We start from the raw sequence: 21,409 nt of genomic DNA, 5'->3' as shown, positions 1-21,409 counted from the left end.
AATAGGACGGTCAAGTAGTATCCATTGGTTTTGGGTTAAAGTATCGAAATTTAAGTACCAATTCATTTTACCACCTCTGTTTATTTTAGCCGCATTTCCCCCATGTTGTGCAAAGAGAACAAACACTACCACATGTGAACGGAAACTGTGGAGAGAGGAATTATTTCAATTTAAGCTCCACCTGATGCTAATAACTTGCTCACACGTTGAGAACGTTAAGACAGAATTTACAGCTTTCATGATCCAGTCTTAGAACTGCCAAATAGCGGTCATTATTACTTTGGAGACTTCATAACAGGGATCGGCAGAGTCGTATTTAACTGAGGATCGCCAGGGGACTGTGAAGCCATCGGCCTTCGCATTTTATTGGATATGTGTTTTTGCTTCTTCCAGCAGTTTCTTTGTCAACAAAAATCACAAATCATTCGGAAGCTTTCGTTGTTAACTGCTCTACGATGGTCCGTATTCATTTAATTTTTCATCGTGGTGGTCAATCAGGGTCGTTTCAAGCCGCTTAGCCACTTTCAACTGGACCCTCACAACTCGCAATTTCCCAGGAGTAAACCGTTTACCGATTCCCCTAAATAGAGCCACTCACATAACTCGCGGGGAGTCCCTCTATCTATTGGTCCCTAGGCTCCTGTGGTGTAACCAGTCACGTTAAATACCGTGACGTCCCCATTGTAATCTCTTGCCAATTACGGACGCGCACTTCTACTCCCGGAGACGGTCACTAACAGAAAGAGAGTCCACACATGATGGACAAAAGGGAACAATGCCGACATGCCGAGCACAATCATGCCCTATCCTTTTGAGCTATAGTTATGTGGCCTCATTCATGGACGCGACATCTCATCTCCTCGAACCGGTCTATTGTTCTGCAAACGCGGCCCCTCATATGAGCAGGTGTGGAGCTTTTAGCGACTCGTCAATTGACAGATGGCTGACTTTGCTGTCTCAGTGATGGCAGAGACAGAGTCATCGCTTTAGATACTAATGAACAACGGTTACAACCTGCTTGATAGTGTGTCATGTTGTGAATGAAATCGTAGGGTGATTTCTAGACTTTCCGAGATCTCGCACAGCACGCAAAAGAGACAGTGTGCTTTGCGTTATCCAGTCTCGCATCTCACAAAGTCATTGGGAGCTGTCTGCAACAAATGAGCGAGATAGAAGGCAGCCGAGCGAGCAGACTTCATGTGAGCGCGGAAGTTCCGAGAGACGAGAATCGATTTTCTCTTCCTCACAGCCCTTCCATGTGCAAGCGATGAGTCCGGGCTTTAGCACGCGAGCTTGGGATTGGCTCTTTCTCTTCTCTTGCGTAAAATTTTGTGATGTGTTCAGGAAATGCCTCGTCGCGTTTCGATGCGAACGATGCACATGTGTTGTGTATACAAAGAGATGCTCGTGCATCAGTGCTCGTGAGACTTTGTCGTGTACCTGCCTCAAAGTGACATTTGGTTAGGCCTTCTGAGATCTCGCACAGCACGTAGAAGAGACAATGTGCTTTGCCCTATTCAGTCTCATATCTCACACAATCATTGCGAGCTGTGTGCAACAAATGAATGAATTGATTGGATGACTTTAGCAGCGATATTTATGTGAAACAGTTCTTCATCACTAATTGTTCTACGTGCCATATTAATAAAAGATTAAAATTTTAACACCAAAAGCACAACTTCCCCCGACAGCACCAAATGTCACTTTGAGGCAGCCACACGAGAAAGTCTCGCGATCACCAACACATGTGCATCACTCATGTTGAGGTGCAACGAAGTATTCTTGAGCACATCTCAATATTTTACGAAAGAGAAGAGAAGGAGACGAACCCAGGCTCGTGTGCTAAAGCCCGGTCTCATCGCTTGCACATGGAAGGGTTGTGAGGAAGAGAAAAGCGATATTCGTCTCTCGAAAATAAAGCGCGCGCACAGGAAGTCTGGTGATTTCGTTCGCAACTTCAAATCTAAGATGGAACTCGATGAAATGATACAGAGCGCCGGTTTCATGCCGTCTGTTGGTGAGCGCTTTTGTGTTCTTTCATCGTACGCACAAATGGCTAGTTTTTATGCGTTGCCAAATTTGGTTTGTAATCGTAACCATTAAGCGATTTCAATGTTTTATGTATTATAAATGTGGAATCGTGGATTAGATGACAGATGTACAGTGTCAACGTCAGGTAGCGTTATCCATATTCTCTATCAGTTTACTATCAGTTGCTCAAATTGAAATGAAAATTTTTACTTCAGTAGAAAAAGTAAATAATTAAAACATTATATCAAAAATTTCTGAAACAATATCCGAAACGACAATCAAGCGGATTGAATAATATAGTTCCGTAGTCCTACGTCGAAGATGCGGCCATGTCCAAGACACAACCCCTTACATTTTTTTTAAAAACAGAACGCACTCACTCACCTTGATGACATAACCCCTAACGTGTCGCATGGCTTCGGCCCTGTTTTGCTTATGTGAACTGCGTCCGATCCAAATCCACACTCCGTTGCAAAAGTAATCAATGATGTAGATATTATCCCTACCGTACAGATCTGTTTGTTCCAAAGATCCCGTTTTAACAAGCTCCACCCGGAACACCCCATTTACTGTGTCGCATTGATAGAGCTTCAGAACCACATCCGCATTGGAGGGGGCCAGCGTCAACGGTTGAACGAAGCGCTGCGACAAGCTGAGGAAGCTGTTCCAAATGTCCTTCCGTGCGGGACTCATCGACTGCTCGTATCCATCGTCCACCACGGAAATCTCCGGGATCTGGAATTGGTCCTTCAGCTTGGTTCCTATTTTTAGGCCAAATATCCGTTCGCACGAACTCGTCGAACGACCAACCCAGACGAAAAGGATTGTCGGTGTCTGCAGGATCATAACATGGCCACAGTTGAAGTGTTGCCACGTAATTGCTTTCTGCTGGATGCATTGGGGAGTGGTTTTGCCTTTGATTTGGTATAATCGTGGGAACTGTGGATACGTTGAGGAGTCCGTTCCTGATTGTATTCTGGAAAATGAAATGATTAATCTATCTCCCCGCCTTTTAGTATTTGAGAGAGCGGTTATCTTACAGCATCCCATCGTCTTTGAAGTATGATAGGAAACGGATCCCTTCGTGACCCTGACTCTCCCGATACTGTGTAGTTTTGTGGTCAAGATGAAGATCTAGTTCTATGATTTTGTACGCGGCAGACTTCGAGCGATCCGATGTAATGTTTGCTCCTAGCCAAAAGTGAATATAACGTTCGATGATCGCTCCTGGGCTTTTGATTTCGCGACACTTGAAAGTTAAGATGAAATTTATTAACTGTTTCTTTTTTCATCAATTTATTAGCACAAACTTACAATGGTGTTCCTATCGGACGTTGTACCCGCCAGAGATGCGGAATAGATCACGTACGTGTTCTCGTCGTAGAATGTCCCGTACTGTTCTCTCGGTATGGCCTCCACGTGGTCATTCTGTATTCGCCAGATATAGAACCCGATCGCTTTGGGACTGATCTTCCGGAACGCGGTGTCGGTCTTAATATCCTCGTAGATGGGCCGTTTCTGGTCCTGCAAATCCAAACAAAGATAAAAACTATTAAATGAAAATAAAATGAGTGGACAATTTGTCGTCGCATGACGGCACATTAGATGGGATAATTATCTCCACTCAAATCGAACACTCACCTGGAACGGAATGTGGACAACTCGAAGCTTTACGCTTCGGTGGAAAGGGGGAATTGAATGAAAATAAAAAAAAAACAGAACCAAAAATTCAATTAGATGCGACTCACCGCAGAAAAAATGGATCATTTCCTGTGGTGGACGCAACCGGATTGGAATGCGATGTGGGTTGGGTCGGATTGGTTTGTTGCGAGGAGCAGTAAAAATTGAACAATCAACAAACGGCGATGCGGTTTTTGATTACGCAGCAGCTTTGAGATTTAAATTTTACGCAACACTAGTGCCATGAACGCTGTGGCTTTATGTTTTTCTATTGAGAACGAAAACCGCGAATTATACCGTGGATAGCGCAAAAAACAAAATCCCGCCGGGGCTTTATGGTTGTATTTGGTGCGTCAAACAGCAACATCATTTGGTTACATGAACAACTCAATTCTTCTGTAAGTTTATTTTTATTTCTGTATGATCTCAGTCGAACCTTCATTCGATGTAACAACTAGTCTGAGGAAACATAACAAGTAACATCCAATGAAAAATTACGCTCGTGGCAACCGAATGACGGAAAAGAGCTGGAGGTCATCAATCCAAATCTGATAGCCTTACGTTGCAGTGTGTCTGAAGAAGTTGCAGTGAAATGATATTTTCCGATGTGTTTCTGGTTAATAAACGGTTATAATTCATTAATTGATGATGAATGAGTACATACTTAGAAATTCTTTCATACAACTCAATAAAAATAACTTTTTTAGTAACTCTTGTTATCCAAGCTGATCATTTTCAGTTTTCTTTCCCGCTTTTCCGTGCTAATTCTATTCTTTCCCAATTCTCACAAACTTCTTGCACTCAAAAGACTTTTTCACGCTTTTTGTGCAATTCTGGTCGCGCTCACATAAATTCCTGCAGGTAGCGGCAGCAATGATGGAAGAAAACAGAACGCATAAAAGCGTGGTATTCATTGAAATCATAGAAATCTATAAATATGGGCACCTGCTTGAAAATCCACTCAGTCATGATTGTCCGATGGGCCAATTTCGCTTGTTCTGACCAATCCATTCCCAGAATACGCACGAATGAATATATTGATCATTTATTCAGATGTAACTTAAAAAAAAAGTAATCTTTTGACGGTTGTCCTACGTCAAGTTTGGGGTTGTATCACATATATAAGCCATCTCTAGTTTTTTACATGCGCACATCAGAAACTGGTGTGTTTGATTTGCAATGAATCCGTTGTTTTCATTGAGAGGTTCTATCTGAAACGACAATCTGAGTCGAAACATGCTTAAAAACGGACAAGTTTCTTGGTCTGTGCTGAAAAATACGCTGATACGACAAAAGGCATCAATAACTCGTCATCGATATTGAATCATCGTGATTTCCAAGATGATGATGTATACGCACAGTATAGTAAAATTTCCCATTTTACTGAGGTACAATGGCATAGTAGAGGAAGAGTAGTGCAACGACTTTTTCACATTTGTAAATAATTCATAGCTTTTGAACCACTGAACTGATTTAGATGACCGACATAACAAATTGAAGCTAGCCTTTTACTAAAAAATATTGAACTTGCAAAAAAATGGATTTTATTTTCGTTATTATTGATTGTAGTCGTAATGGCTTCAATTTGATCTAAATCGGCTCAGTGGTTCAAAAGTTATGGTTTTTTTAAAAAAAGGATTTTTTGGGAAAAAGATGATTTTTTTTTCTGACCACCCTAAAATATAAATAGGCACCCTAATAAAAAAATAAAAAAATACGCGTCTAATGTTCTGCGATGAAGAACAAAATTACCACTTTTGACGAAAATTTGAGAACCACTATATCGGTTTGGCATGGAATGGCTGTTTATAAATCTAATTTTTCTTCAGTTAATAACTCAACTGCAAAAACGTTCCAATTTGAGTTTGCTATAGAATCCGAGAGATGAGGCTCTGACCTGTCTTCCGCATTGTCAAATACAGCTAGGAATGTATTTTCAGCTAAGTTATGACCAAAAGAGAGAGTCGATGTAGAGAAATCGATGAAATCACTTACACCCCTTTCATTCTAAGCCCCTCAATTAATGTAATTAATGCATCTCGATGACCTCAATTGAGGGGCTTAGAATGCAAGGGGTGTAAGTGACTTGATCGATTTCTCTTCATCAACTTTTTCTTTAGTTAATAACTCAATTGCAAAAACGTTCCAATTTAAGTTTGCTATAGAATCTGATAGGTGAGGTTCTGACCTATCTTCCACATTGTCAAATACAGCTGGGAATGTATTTGAAACTAAGCTATGACCAAAAGAGAGAGTCGATATAGAGAAATCGATCAAATCACTTACACCCCTTTCATTCTAAGCCCCTTAATTAAGGTAATTAATGCATCTCGATGACCTCAATTGAGGGGCTTAGAATGCAAGGGGTGTAAGTGACTTGATCGATTTCTCTTCATCAACTTTTTCTTCAGTTAATAACTCAACTGCAAAAACGTTCCAATTTGAGTTTGCTATAGAATCCGAGAGATGAGGCTCTGACCTGTCTTCCGCATTGTCAAATACAGCTAGGAATGTATTTTCAGCTAAGTTATGACCAAAAGAGAGAGTCGATGTAGAGAAATCGATGAAATCACTTACACCCCTTTCATTCTAAGCCCCTCAATTAATGTAATTAATGCATCTCGATGATCTCAATTGAGGGGCTTAGAATGCAAGGGGTGTAAGTGACTTGATCGATTTCTCTTCATCAACTTTTTCTTCAGTTAATAACTCAACTGCAAAAACGTTCCAATTTGAGTTTGCTATAGAATCCGAGAGATGAGGCTCTGACCTGTCTTCCGCATTGTCAAATACAGCTAGGAATGTATTTTCAGCTAAGTTATGACCAAAAGAGAGAGTCGATGTAGAGAAATCGATGAAATCACTTACACCCCTTTCATTCTAAGCCCCTCAATTAATGTAATTAATGCATCTCGATGATCTCAATTGAGGGGCTTAGAATGCAAGGGGTGTAAGTGACTTGATCGATTTCTCTTCATCAACTTTTTCTTCAGTTAATAACTCAACTGCAAAAACGTTCCAATTTGAGTTTGCTATAGAATCCGAGAGATGAGGCTCTGACCTGTCTTCCGCATTGTCAAATACAGCTAGGAATGTATTTTCAGCTAAGTTATGACCAAAAGAGAGAGTCGATGTAGAGAAATCGATGAAATCACTTACACCCCTTTCATTCTAAGCCCCTCAATTAATGTAATTAATGCATCTCGATGACCTCAATTGAGGGGCTTAGAATGCAAGGGGTGTAAGTGACTTGATCGATTTCTCTTCATCAACTTTTTCTTTAGTTAATAACTCAATTGCAAAAACGTTCCAATTTAAGTTTGCTATAGAATCTGATAGGTGAGGTTCTGACCTATCTTCCACATTGTCAAATACAGCTGGGAATGTATTTGAAACTAAGCTATGACCAAAAGAGAGAGTCGATGTAGAGAAATCGATCAAATCACTTACACCCCTTTCATTCTAAGCCCCTTAATTAAGGTAATTAATGCATCTCGATGACCTCAATTGAGGGGCTTAGAATGCAAGGGGTGTAAGTGACTTGATCGATTTCTCTTCATCAACTTTTTCTTTAGTTAATAACTCAATTCGTTCCTCAAAACTCAAAACGTTCCAATTTAAGTTTGCTATAGAATCTGATAGGTGAGGTTCTGACCTATCTTCCACATTGTCAAATACAACTGGGAATGTATTTGAGGCTAAGCTATGACCAAAAGAGAGCAAAAGACTGCAGTTTGTTTGTTTTGTTCCGCTGTCCTTCGCGCCAAACAGAAATAAAGTTTCTTTGTGTTGAGTTCTGTTCACCTTTAAAATGCCTAAGAAAAGGCAGTATTCTGAAGAAAGGCTAAGTTGTGAATGGGTCAATTGGTGATCTAACGTACAAATCTATACCTAGGCGTCGCTGCGGTGAAAGTGATGATGGTTATAATGATGGTCCATAAAAGATTATTTGATTGCGATGAGTTTGGAAAAAATTTTATTCTGATATATATATATATATATATATATATATATATATATATATATATATATATATATATATATATATATATATATATATATATATATATATAAGGAAAAAGAAATGTCGTATTTCTGATCGAAATTTGACGCTTTATTTAACATACTTACGATTATACAATTTAGGTCAAATATGCGCCGTTTTGTTCGCAAACTTGTTGCCATTTAGAAGGCAACTTCATTATCCCCCCCCCGTCCTTATTTGCAAAAAACTCAGACAGCCAGTTTTCGTAAGTCTCTTTTGATGGCAAGTTAGTATCACCAAGAGCGTTTTGCATGGACCGGAAGAGATGATAATTACTTGGAGGCAGGTCCGGACTATACGGTGGGTTCAATAGAACATCCCATCCGAGCTCCCGTAGCTTCTGGCGGGTCATCGAAGATGTGTGAGGCCCAACGTTGTCCTGGTAGAAAACAACACCATTCCTATTGATCATTTCTGGCCGCTTCTGGTCAATCGCCTGCTTCAAACGGTCAAGCTGCTCACAGTAGAGAACCGAGTTGAGGGTCTGGCCATAGTTGAGCAGCTCATAGTGGATGATTCCCTTCCAATCGCACCAAACACACAGCAAAACCTTCCTGGCCGTCAATCCGGGTTTGGCGATGGTTGGGCCGGCTCACCACATTTCGACCACAACTTTTTTCGCTTTAGGTTGTCGTACGTGATCCACTTTCCTTCACCAGTCACCATCTTCTTCAAAAATGGGTCGAGTTCGTTCCGTTTGGCAGTGCATCGCAGGCGTTGATTCGGTCTAAAAGATTTTTCTGCGTCAACTCGTGTGGCACCCATACATCCAGCTTTTTTGGAATCCAATCTTCTGCAAATGGTTCCAAACGGTTTAATGGTCTATACCCAGTTCCTGGCCAATCGAGCGAGTGCTCACATGCCGGTCTACTTGGATGATTTCAACGATTTCATCGGTTTCTACGACGATTGGCCTACCAGTACGGGGTGTATCTTCGAAACACACAAACTAACATAATTTACCTTATATCCGTCTATATCAATTTGCGGCAGTGAAAACGCAATGATGGATGGTATTCGGGACATCGAAGCTGAGTTTGACAGCCGGTTTTATTTGAAGCAAAGGTAAACAAAACGCAAAGCATAAAGTGGTGGATTTTAACAATTAGTTTCACAAAAGTGATGAGCTTAATTTTGATAATGGTAAGCGTTAAATGGAAGAATAATGTTTTGCAGAGCTACTTAGGTTAAAATATATATATTAGCAAAATTGGAAACATCTTTTTATTGCTGTAGAAAATGACGCTTTCTCTGCGGCGGAAAAAATAAACACATATTCAGGGACAACATTATTAATGAAAATCAAGTTATCAGTATCAAATCAATATTCTAAGTAAAAGTGTAACGAGTTTTGTACAAGTTGAAAAAAATGGTGAGCGAAAACAGTGTTTGATAACGCATTTTTTCGGGAGTCAAAACGCAACAATAAACTACAAAAGAATTGGAATAAAAAATAGCACTCAAAACACAGTTGAAAAACCCACGGTTTGTTTACATTTTCCTCATACATCCATAAAATCCGCTAGACGGCGACACCGTACCTTCTATGTCACGAATAGTGTATATCAGGGGTGGCCAAACTTTTGGGCATCAGGCATCGTGCACAAATTACGTAACGCTAAAAATGCGGTTTTTGACCAGCACCACTCCCCTCCTCCTATGTGACAATAAGTAACGCAAGACCCCCAGAAATTCTATGAACTTGTCAAACTTCATTCGAACAAACTTTGATTCCGGCCTGGACAGGGGGAGCGCCTCTAGTTACGTAACGCAAAATCAAAGTCGTTTGAAAAAATTTCATAACATTTCAGATTTTATTAAATAATGAAAATATCAACGTAGAAAATTTGTCCAGGCCGGAATCAAAGTATATTCGAATGAAGTTTGACAAGTTCATATAATTTCTAATGGCGGGTTTACATTAGGGAGATCTATAGCTATAGATGGATTTATTCACGTGAAATAGGTGTAAACGGGTGAGAATAAATATGATACACTTATTCGAGGTATATATAACTTGAATAAATTCAGCATATGTAAACGCTTGATAATTTCTCACTGGTGAGAAATCACTAAAGTTGGATGCAGTTCTACTTCAGGTGAATAAGTTCACCTAAAATATGAATATATTCATTATAGAAGTTCACGCTAGTGTAAACGGTTGATGCGATTTCTATAAATCTCATCATATTTCATCTTGAATATAACACTAGTCATATTTTCTTGAATATAACACTAGTCTAAACCTACCCTAACAAACAGAGAAAGAAAATCAATGCTTACATCTGTTGGGATTGGTACTTTCAAACCATCTAGTGTTTGGCTGTGAGGAACAGGAGCTGGTATAAATTGATGTTGATTTATACAAAAATAACTGTTTGTTTTCAGAAGTTCGAAGGTCGCTTTCTGAGTAATTTAAAAAATACGTTCTCAAATTTAAAGAATAGGGAGAACCAGTCCTAATCCGACCGATGCTCTTAAACCGAGACCTACTCTTGGGTCTCGAAAATGGTGCCACCTACCGAACTTTCAATGCTTAAAAAAAGGATAGTTTTTTAACCAGTACTGAGAATGAATTAAATGTTCTTTCAGACGATAAAACATTACAATACTAAACTATTTCGATTGCTTATGGTCTACTCTTCAAGACAAGTTATATAGATTGAATTTAACTGATGCTTGAAGTAAATGGCATACCGTTAATTGAAAAAAGTTGTGATGGTCCTGAACCAGCCCTCTGTGTTTGCTTCGTAGTTATTTAACACGATCCCTAATGTGTTTAACATCAACGGAACGCATTTGCAATTTAAGGGGTCTGATCAGGGTCATCTTCCCCTATATAAATATTTGACTATATTTGAAATTCACGCACGTATGATTTTGGATGCTGTCTGTGGTTCTACTGATAGGTCATGTTTCAGATCAACTCATCTGCTCTGTATTCGCATTGAGATGCCTAATCTTGTATGTGCCTGGAGAAAAAATTCTTGAAATTGTTCGAACAACTGGATGTTTTAATATAAAATAACTAACAATCTGAAAGAATATTTTAAAACGGAAACTTTAATGAAGAAGTATCTACTCATACATTTAATATGTTTTGTTGAAATTAGCATAAACAGCTCATAAAATGAACACAGCAAAATGTGAAGAGATATTTAATCCATTGCGTTAGGATGTGACACTATCTTTGATCGGCTGCCGAGCGCCTAGGAATACCTGCGCGGACGACCGTTTGGCCATCCTTGGTGTAGATCGTAGGTATCGTTGAACGCATCACATAATTCCAAATCGCAATTCTCTCAAAAAAATCAAATGACATTGGCATCATAAGATATTGGAAATCTTCGAATTCACGTATGGCACGGTTCGATTTAAAATCTTTGTCAAAAACGAACTGGAAATATAAATCATTACTCAGCACATCAATAAAACATCGTCTCTGATCCCAATGTCCTAAAGATTATTTGTAGAATGCTAGTAGGACAAAAAAGCGGGGAAACAGCTGATTTAAAAAATAACGGGCCGTATTCGGGGAAAATTTCGAGGAATATGAGGGCGATCCGATAAATACTTAGCTTCATCGTACGCTGGTGTCAGTATCGCAAGAGAGATTAATTATCGTGTAGTACATTCTCGTAAACGGCTACTGTCAAAATCTCAGCCGAATCGGACTCGTAGTGTTGTTTTGACCGTGTTCAAGCTTAGGTCAATAATAGACTCGGTGCCCTAAATGATTTGCCTACGCTCACACTTTATCGCGCAGATCATTATTATCTCAAAAATCTAATCTGCATACGCACAAAGCAGATAATAGTTTTATAATCCCTTTTGTCACAGAACGAAACGAAAGACAGATCAAACTAGATACACCGATAGCTTCAGCCTCTTTCTACGTAGATAGTTCACAGAGGACGCATCAAAAATTATATCGTCGGTCAAATACAATTTCGAGCAAAGGAATTGAATAGTTTTTTCCATTACTTATCCGCGCCAACAGTGTCCCGTCCACAATCCGGTGAACCAGTTTAATTTAGTTAGTTTCCCTACATTTTTATGGTCCTTCGAGAAACCGGATATGTGTAATTAGTGGCCAAAACTGGCAAAAGTGAACTGTTGGAGTGCGAATATCACGGACTTTCACATCGGACTGTGAACATCTACATCACCCTACGCGTGCGGAAGTTTCATCGGCGTCGATTGGTCTATCGGCGATTACGGGTCCAGCTGAAAAAAGGATTTCTTCTGCATAGACTCAGGATCGGATTTCGGCAACTTATATCGAACGTGGAGCTCTCGGCCGTGGCAAACGGATTTCATCCTCCTTCGTAAAATTATAGCGTGGCTCGCTAGTAGCGTGAGTATTCAGAAAAGAAAGGTGCGAATAGAAATAAATCGATATAGTGCATGTGAGTTTCAATTGTTGGATTATTAAAGAGTGATTTCATACAAAAAGTTGGAAATTCGAGAGGGTTAGTGATCTGAATAACGATAGAAACAAAATGGCGTCGTTACGTGAGCTCACCAAAGTTGAGCGTGGTTTCACCGATTCACTGAAGAATTTACAGAACTTCGTGAATGATTTTGATAATTCTCGTGATCATGTGAAAATTGAGTCTCGTTTGGAACATCTTGAGACATTATTCAAAAAGTTTCTTGATAATCGTGCAAAAATCGAAGCAATTCAGGAACAGGACTTAAGCCTGGTTGGTCAAACTAAGGACGAAAGAGAATCCGAAGTTATTAGAGACGTGGAATCGTCCAATAGAAAGACGCGCATTGAATTTGAAAATACGTATTTCGATATAAAGGATTTTTTCCTTTCTCTACGATTAAAACCGACAGCTGTGACTGATCTTTCGCCTCCGCCTTCCCATTCAACCGTATCCCGTGTTCATCTTCCGGTCTTCAAAATCCCTTCTTTTGATGGTAGTGTGAAAGATTGGCTTAGTTTCCGGGATGCCTTCCAGAGTATGATCGATAAAGATGCATCGCTTACACCCGTTGACAAATTTAATTATCTGCTCTCTGTACTAACGAAGGAAGCAAAAACATTAGTTGAGTCGATCGAAGTAACAGTGTCAAATTATGAAGTCGCTTGGAAAATGCTACAAGAACGATTTGAGAACAAGAAAATTATCGCTAGAACTCTGATGGACGGTTTTTTGGATGCCGAACCCATCAGACGGGAATCTTACGATTCGTTAGTTACGTTGATAGATTCGTACGAACGCAACCTCCTCCAACTTAAGAAACTAGATCTTGATACTGATGGTTGGTCTCATATTTTGGCACACTTGTTGTATAAACGTTTGGATACAGAAACCCAAAGATACTGGGAGCGTCATCATAAATCTCGTGAGGTACCGCAATATCAAAATTTGTTGAAATTCCTTCGTGATCACCTGGCTACCCTACAACCTATAGCAGCGGCAAAGACTCGTGAACAAACTATCCGAAATGATACTCGCAGACTCTCAACGAAACAAAAATATGGATCGACACTCACAACTACAGCCACACAAAATAAATCTTGTCCACTATGTCCAAAAACCATATCATTCTCCTTTCAAATGCGAATCCTTTGTTAAACTAAATCCCGTCCAAAGGCACGAAATGGTGAAAAAGACTGGTCTTTGCCTAAATTGCCTCTCCTTCTCCCATATGGTGAAGGCTTGTCCCAGTTCAGCCTGTCGCGTTTGTGGACAAAAGCACCACACAATGCTGCACATGCGCTCCACTGATAGTAATTCCAACCGAGGACAAGAGATAGCTTCGTCACAATACGTTCCAATTACCACAACCCCTCGACCTCTACACTCATCGAACGCTCCAATCATATCGAACACACCTCACTCACAATCGCAAACCTTCGCTACTAGCCCAGTACCCCCAATCGTGTCACAATCACTTCCAGTGGGAGCCCACGCGCCGAATGCAGTTCGTGAAAATACATCCTCTTGTGGAAACGTTGTATTCCTGTCTACCGCAATAATCAAGATAGCAGATTCTCACGGCAACATTCATTTGGCCCGTGCTCTATTAGATAGCTGTTCCGAAAGAAATTTAATTAGCACACAACTGGCACAAAAGCTAATTCTTCATCGTCAAAACGATTCACTCTCTCTCCAAGGAGTTGGTCCAAGCATGATACATTCAAAGCAATCAGCCATGGTCAAGGTTTTGTCTCGTTACACCAACTTCGCAGTAGATTTGAAGTTCCATATTCTACCAGAATTCAAACCGATTATTCCGTCGAGTCGTTTATCGGTTTCACTCTGAAATCTACCATCGTTTACTACTTGATGGCTTTATAGAGCTTGATTCAAATTTGCCCATTTTAAAGGAAACCGTCTTCGGCTGGATTGTATCCGGCAAATGTAGCAACACTATCAGCTGCCATTCCGCTGTCACCATGGTATGCAGCAATGCGGATTTAGAAATGCAGATGATGCGTTTCTGAGAGATTGAATCATGTCACTCCAACAACATTCTTTCTGTGGACGAACAGCAGTGTGAACAATATTTTGCAGAGACGACCACGCGTGATGCCAATGGTAGATTTGTTGTATCCCTACCGACGAAGAAAACTGTTTTATCGAAGCTTGGAAGTTCTCGAGAAATTTCACTACGGCGATTTCTCTCACTCGAACGTCGTTTGCACGCAAATCCCGAGTTAATGAAATCGTATACGGATTTTATTCGAGAATATATCGAATTGGGACACATGACCTTAATCGATCCTAACGCTGATTTATTGTCTTCTACTATTCAACCTTATCATATGCCACACCACTGTGTTGTACGACCTGAAAGTTCAACTACGAAACTGCGCGTTGTGTTTGACGCTTCCTGTCCGACGGATACTGGTGTATCGCTCAACGATGCCCTCATGGTCGGTCCAGTCGTACAAGACGACCTCTACAATATCATCCTTCGATTTCGACTCTCACGGTACGCTATAGTCGCCGATTTGGCAAAAATGTATCGGCAGATACTCATTCATCCAACAGACCGTCATCTCCTACGGATTTTATGGCGAAACAAGCCTAATGATCCTGTGGACACGTATGAACTTCGCACCGTTACGTATGGGACAGCGAGTGCCCCATTTTTAGCTACACGCTGCCTTCGGCAACTTGCGATGGAAAACGTCACCTCATACCCTACTGCGTGCGCTATACTCGATAAAAACTTTTATATCGATGACTTGCTTTGTGGAGTGGCATCAGAGCAAGAAGGCATCGTGCTTTGTAAGCAGCTAACTGATATTCTTCGTAGTGCTGGTTTCAAGTTGCACAAATGGGCGTCAAACAGCACACATATCAGCCGAATTGAGAGAAAATCGCAATGTTTTTGAACTCGATTCGTCATCACCTGTAAAAACTTTAGGTCTACTGTGGCAGCCAGCAGGAGACGTCTTCCGGTTTAAAATACCCTCCTGGAATTATAACGCTGTAATCACCAAACGACTTGTGCTCTCGGACGCAGCACGCTTATTTGATCCCCTTGGGCTTGTGGGTCCAATTATAGTACGTTCGAAAATGTTTATGCAACAATTGTGGCAATCGAAAATATCCTGGGATTGTCAATTAGAAGACCAGCAACTACAGTTTTGGAAAGAGTTCCGAAACGATCTGCAATCTCTAGAAGGTTTTGCCGTTCCTCGCTGGGTAGTCCCATGTAGTCAACCATACGTCATTGAACTACACGGCTTCTGCGACGCTTCAGAGAGCGCGTATGGAGCTTGCATCTACCTTCGCTGCATCTCCGAGAGTGGATCAACTTGTGTACACCTCCTCACGGCTAAGTCGAAAGTTGCACCGAAAGCTCAAGGAAAAGGTCAAAAAAGAATTTGTCTGCCTCGCCTCGAACTGTCATCCGCCCTCCTACTAACCCATTTGTATGAGAAGGTTAAGAGTGGTTTGAACCTCAACACACGTGACTTCTTCTGGTCAGATTCAATGATCGTCATCCATTGGCTAGCTGCATCGCCATCTCGTTGGAAGAGATTTGTAGGAAATCGCGTGGCGGAAATCCAGCAGATTACTGCCGCTGGAACTTGGGGCCATGTAGCCGGTTTTGAAAACCCTGCGGATGTAATATCCAGAGGCATGCTAGCTAGTCAACTGATCAAACACACTCTCTGGTGGAGAGGCCCACTTTGGTTGAGCACATCAAGTGAATTTCGACGACGATCAATTCGATAGTCAATTATTAGAAGAGAAACCATCGACTTCCCTAGCCACAGTTTCTCCCAGCAATATATTCGAATTTAAATCAACGCTCACCGGGTTAATTCGATTAGTTGCTCATCTCCGCCGATTTGTGTTCAACACTAGATTAAGAAACCGACGTACACGACAAGTCTATCGACTGCTGAATTGGACAGTGCTCTACAAAACCTAGTACGAATCGCTCAAAATGAATCATTCGGAGAAGACATCCGCTCAATTCGCTCATCTACAAAAGTTAAAACCACTTCCAAATTGAAATCGCTTTCACCCATTCTGAAAGATGGCATTCTTCGAGCTCGTGGCCGTCTCAGTAATGCTTGCATCAACTACGATCAAAAACAACCAATGATTCTCGATCATGATCATCCTCTAACATTATTAATTGTTCGCCACTATCATATAAAATATCTACACGCTGGACCCCAACTGTTATGTGCAGCAGTTCGTTCAAGATTTTGGCCTCTTCGACTACGAAACATTGCCCGTAAAGTCGTGCACACCTGCGTCACTTGCTTTCGCAGCAAGCCTGAAGTTACCGAACAAATCATGGCGGATCTTCCACCAGCACGTGTAACCCCAACCATGCCATTCCTGAGAACAGGAATCGATTTTTGTGGACCACTATATTTGCGACCGCTTACCCGGAAACGTGCTCCAGAGAAGTGCTATGTTGCAGTTTTTGTCTGCATGTCTACGAAGGCGCTGCACTTCGAGTTAGTGGGCAATCTCTCCACAGACTCTTTCGTCGCAGCGCTCAAAAGATTTGCCGCCCGACGTGGCATACCACAAATAATTTTTTGCGACAATGCCACTAATTTTGTCGGCGCTAGACGATTATTGAACGAATTTGTGCAGTTATTCCGAACACAGCAAAGTCGAGATCAAGTTGTAAAACTGTGCTCAGACGAGGGCATAGAATTTCGATTCATTCCGCCAAGATCTCCTCATTTTGGGGGAATTTGGGAAGCTGCGGTGAAATCCCTAAAACATCACCTGTATCGCACTCTTAAAAACGCTTTAGTAACTGCCGAACAAATGGAAACATTACTGTGTCAAATCGAGGCGTGTTTAAACTCACGGCCTCTCACACAGCTTAGCAGTGACCCTCAGGATCTGAACGTCCTTACACCAGGACGTTTCCTGGTGCATAGATCGCTAACCGCGATACCTGAACCGTCTTATGAGGAAATTTCATTGGGAAAGCTTTCACAGTGGCAACTAGTTCAGGAATTCCTTAGACGCATATGGCAACGATGGTCAACGGAGTATCTCGCCGACCTACAGCAACGAACCAGATGGACCCGAAGACGCAACAACATCCAGATTGGTACCATGGTGTTGGTCAAGGAGGATCATCTCCCTCCAATGAAGTGGCGATACGGCCGTATCGTAGAAGTTTTCCCTGGCAACGACGGCTGTATACGTGTAGTCAACATCCGGACAAAAGATGGCATATTCAAACGAGCCATTACACGCATCTGTGTTCTCCCAATTCAGGACAATCTGCAGCGCAATGCAGAGTCATCATAGGTCCAGTTGTTCGCGGATCCAGAAAACAAGCATTGTTGGATGGGAGAGGGTCTTATGGCCCTCTCACATGCTAAGTATCCCTGTTCCATTCACTATATTTTGATTTGGTCTCGGCCTAAATACTATACATTGGCAGATGACGACACTATCCCGCAGACGAATCCACATCCAACCTGGCATCTCCTGTGAAGACGACCCGTGCAAGATCCGGCAGGAACCTTTCCCGACACCGACCCCGCAGCCGTTGGAAGAAGCAATCCTGTCATCGAGTAACTAATATGTCAAACATGAAAACAGCGTAGATAGTTATTGTTTTCGCTCTCATCGCCATTATTCTTTTGCGAAAAATAACATTGAAATGAATTGAAATTAAATACCGACATGTATCTAGTAAGATTGATAGCCCCCACTATTAATACGCATGAAAAAAAAAATTGTATTGAAATAGAATTTCAATGGTGGGCGGTATGTTCAAGCTTAGGTCAATAATAGACTCGGTACCCTAAATGATTTGCCTACGCTCACACTTTATCGCGCAGATCATTATTATCTCAAAAATCTAATCTGCATACGCACAAAGCAGATAATAGTTTTATAATCCCTTTTGTCACAGAACGAAACGAAAGACAGATAAAACTAGATACACCGATAGCTTCAGCCTCTTTCTACGTAGATAGTTCACAGAGTACGCATCAAAAATTATATCGTCGGTCAAATACAATTTCGAGCAAAGGAATTGAATAGTTTTTTCCATTACTTATCCGCGCCAACAGTGTCCCGTCCACAATCCGGTGAACCAGTCGAATTTAGTTAGTTTCCCTACAGACCGTGTGTGGAAATTTCGCCCTCATCACGGCCAAATTGGCCGCTTTTGCACTACGAACTGCTTCCCCATCCACCGTATCCTCAAGATTTGGCCACGTGCGACTTTTTTTTGTTTCCAAACTTGAAAAAGTCACTCGCCGGGCAGAAATTTGAGTCGAATGAGGATGTCTTTGCCGCTACTGAGGTTTACTTTGCAGACTTCTAGAAAACGTATTTTTCAAATGGAATAAAAAAGCTGGAGCATCACTGGGTCAAGTGTATCGAGCTAAAAGGAGACTATGTTAAGAAATAAATCGCAACTTTTTCAAAACTTTTGTGTTTTTTGTAGGCTAAGTACTTATCGGACTGTCCTCGTATGTTTTGGTGAGTTGTTAAAGTTGAAATCATGTTTTCATGTAATCCGATAGATTGAATAATATAAAATAAAATGCATAATTCAACTTCAACAAAGTTAACGTATCCGATTTTTTTGGGTTCAGTCTTTAGATAATTTATGAGTATAGGCCAGAATTAACACCAATAATTTGGGAGTTCTTCCTTTATGATATTGCAATGATTGCTGCTATTGTTAATCGGTTAAAATTGATATTCGACAATATTTGGCAATGGTATGGTTCTGATATTGAATCATTGAATTATTCAGTGATATTCTGTCTTCGACTTTATTGTTTGATTGTTGCTCACAGATGTTCAGATGACTGCCCTAGCTGAATTAATCCTGATGACAGTCCAAATAGTGACCATGAGATCTTGACTACCTCAAAGTTGCTCGCCGACATAATACAAGTTGCTGCGAAACATTATTATTTTACATACTTGTTTGCATTCGTTGGGAAAACGCACACAATACTTTTAACAATGTAAAAGCTTTCCTTTGGATATATAGATATACAAGCTAAACACAAGTTACTTTCAGTTCAAGATGTTAATTCAATACATTCCTTAGCAGCAGAAAGTATAACGCATATATCATTGTCATAATTAAGCGTCTGCCCGTAGCACTACTAGATCCGCGTTCGACGGCTAACGAAAGGGGGGTAGTGTAACAGCAGCTATCTCGTTCGAGGAGGGCACGCATCTCGTTCGACCGCTTCATTGCCGCGCGCAAAAGTAATCATCCCATGCACAACAAGAAGTAGTGATACAACTTGTTAGTTGAGCTTCCCTCCCAGGTGAGAGTAGATCGGTCGATACGAGATGAAAGTGAAACGAATGCAATTTTCCACAACCGACATACCGTGGTCATGTTCAGTTTAGACTCCGGGCCGAATGTTCGACGGGTTTCTCGATTTCCGCATGTTGCCCCACGAATCACCGTTTCCTCATCTGTTTGCGGCCAGTTTCACTTCACTCTATGACACGCACCAAATTTATTTTTCCAAAAAGTGGAATGACCTCCAAAAGAGAGATTTTGAAAATTAACATCTTTTTCTACGGAGATACTCGTTACCGCGGTCCATGATCGGGTGATTACGCGATTCGGAAAATACTTACATTGACAATAAACTTTGGTCAGCCGGTGGAGTCCGAAATGATTTTCCTAAATTAAATTAAACGGTGAAATGGTGGGCACTTGTACAGGAATGCCTCGCGCAGCACCCAAAGGTATGTAAACCTTTAGTTGAGGTCGGACAATTTACCTTCCGCCGGAGCATAGTCTTCGAAAGTACAACGTAACAGTTGTGTTCATTAGCGGCTCGATGCACAAGGAAGTGGTTAGCAGTAATCCGAAACCATTGCTAATTAAACTTTACCAATACCGGGGTACCAACAACAGGTGACCGGAATAAATCGCCACAGTAAACAACTGCAACAGAAACAACCGCTTAGAAAAAGTGTAGTAGGCTAGAAATATTTGGCGCGGGAAAAACATCATGTGCCTCACATTTCTATTATAAATTTATTCTCTTGTTCTCGTTTTTCGAAATTTATTCTGAGGACAATGTAATGGGGACGAAGTCCCCATTTGGCGAGGATAAGGAATCGAGGCGGCCCATGCCGCCAAGATGACGCAATCCGAGTCCACCGCCGACCCGCCGTCGGAAGCGGCGGTGTCTCGCACGCAAACCTGGGATCCACTGATTGCCCGGTTAGTTTGAAACATAGGATACGATCCTTTAGCAATGTCCGACCGAGCTCTAGCGAGCGTCGGACGGTATACGTCTGCCCGGGGCGTTACGTTTGCCTGGGGCGATACGTTTGCCCGGTTAATTCTTGTTTTGAAATACAATACCGCGCCACAATATTTATAGCCTACTACACATTTTATAAGCGGTGGTTTCTGTTGCAGTCGTTTTCTGTGGCGATTTATTCCGGGAACCCAACAACAATCGCTGGTTTGGGCGGCGGAAAGATATCGTGATTCTGTACAGATAAGTTACACGGCGAAAGAGTGCTTTCACACTGAACAGCAATAACATTTTTCGGAGGAAACTCGCGTTCACCTAAACACACTGTTTAGTTTTATTGTATTATGCGCCGTCACTTGGCGCAGTCTCTTTTCGGAAAGACGGTGTGGTTCCCATTGTAAATTTTATGCCCCGCGATCGTTTCCTTCCTATCGGCGGCCGTTTCGATTTGCGATTTATGTTGGGAGCGGAAGTTAGGTGGTTTATATTTTAACATCATAGTGACATGGTCTTCTGCTTCTGACGGTGGTCTGTTAAGTAATTTCCAAGAGAAAGTATTCTCTCGAACACCATTTTTTCGTAATCATCAATCAAATCGCAAGTAAATCGACACGTTATCTTTACGGAAATAAATTGTTGAACCAACTAATTTTCTCTGTAAGGAATAAACAAGACTTTTAGCAACTTGCTATGCCTATAGATATAATTTTAGTGGATATTTGGAACATAAGAAGCTAGTTACCATAATAAGATGAAGCTAGTTACCTTAATGATAACTGAGCCGCCGTAACAATTTCTTTGGGATCGATGGACGTTTTCATAATGGAAAAACACTGATTGTACCTGATGGTCAAAAGGACGTGTTTTTGTGCAAGATTCAGACGATTAGTAATGTGTTTTTAATTCGAAGAAAAAAATTACATTTTTTCACA

General features: G+C 41.1%; 1 protein-coding gene across 2 annotated transcripts in view; it reads right to left on the bottom strand.

Annotated features, from left to right (window-relative positions):
- Positions 1–21,409, bottom strand: part of LOC129774673 (villin-like protein quail) — a 65,543-nt gene that overhangs the window by 4,566 nt on the left and 39,568 nt on the right. For both annotated transcript variants that reach the window (XM_055778510.1, XM_055778509.1), the window contains exons 2-4: positions 3,346–3,555; positions 3,072–3,280; positions 2,416–3,007 (exon numbers count right to left, since the gene is read on the bottom strand). In XM_055778510.1, coding sequence (XP_055634485.1) covers positions 2,416–3,007; positions 3,072–3,280; positions 3,346–3,555 — 1,011 coding nt within the window. The remainder of the gene's footprint in view (positions 1–2,415; positions 3,008–3,071; positions 3,281–3,345; positions 3,556–21,409) is intronic.

Source organism: Toxorhynchites rutilus, chromosome 3 (genome assembly GCF_029784135.1).
Source record: "Toxorhynchites rutilus septentrionalis strain SRP chromosome 3, ASM2978413v1, whole genome shotgun sequence".
Lineage (NCBI taxonomy): Eukaryota > Metazoa > Arthropoda > Insecta > Diptera > Culicidae > Toxorhynchites > Toxorhynchites rutilus.
Note: the sequence above shows the minus strand (reverse complement) of the source record. Positions and strands in the feature narration are given on the sequence as shown.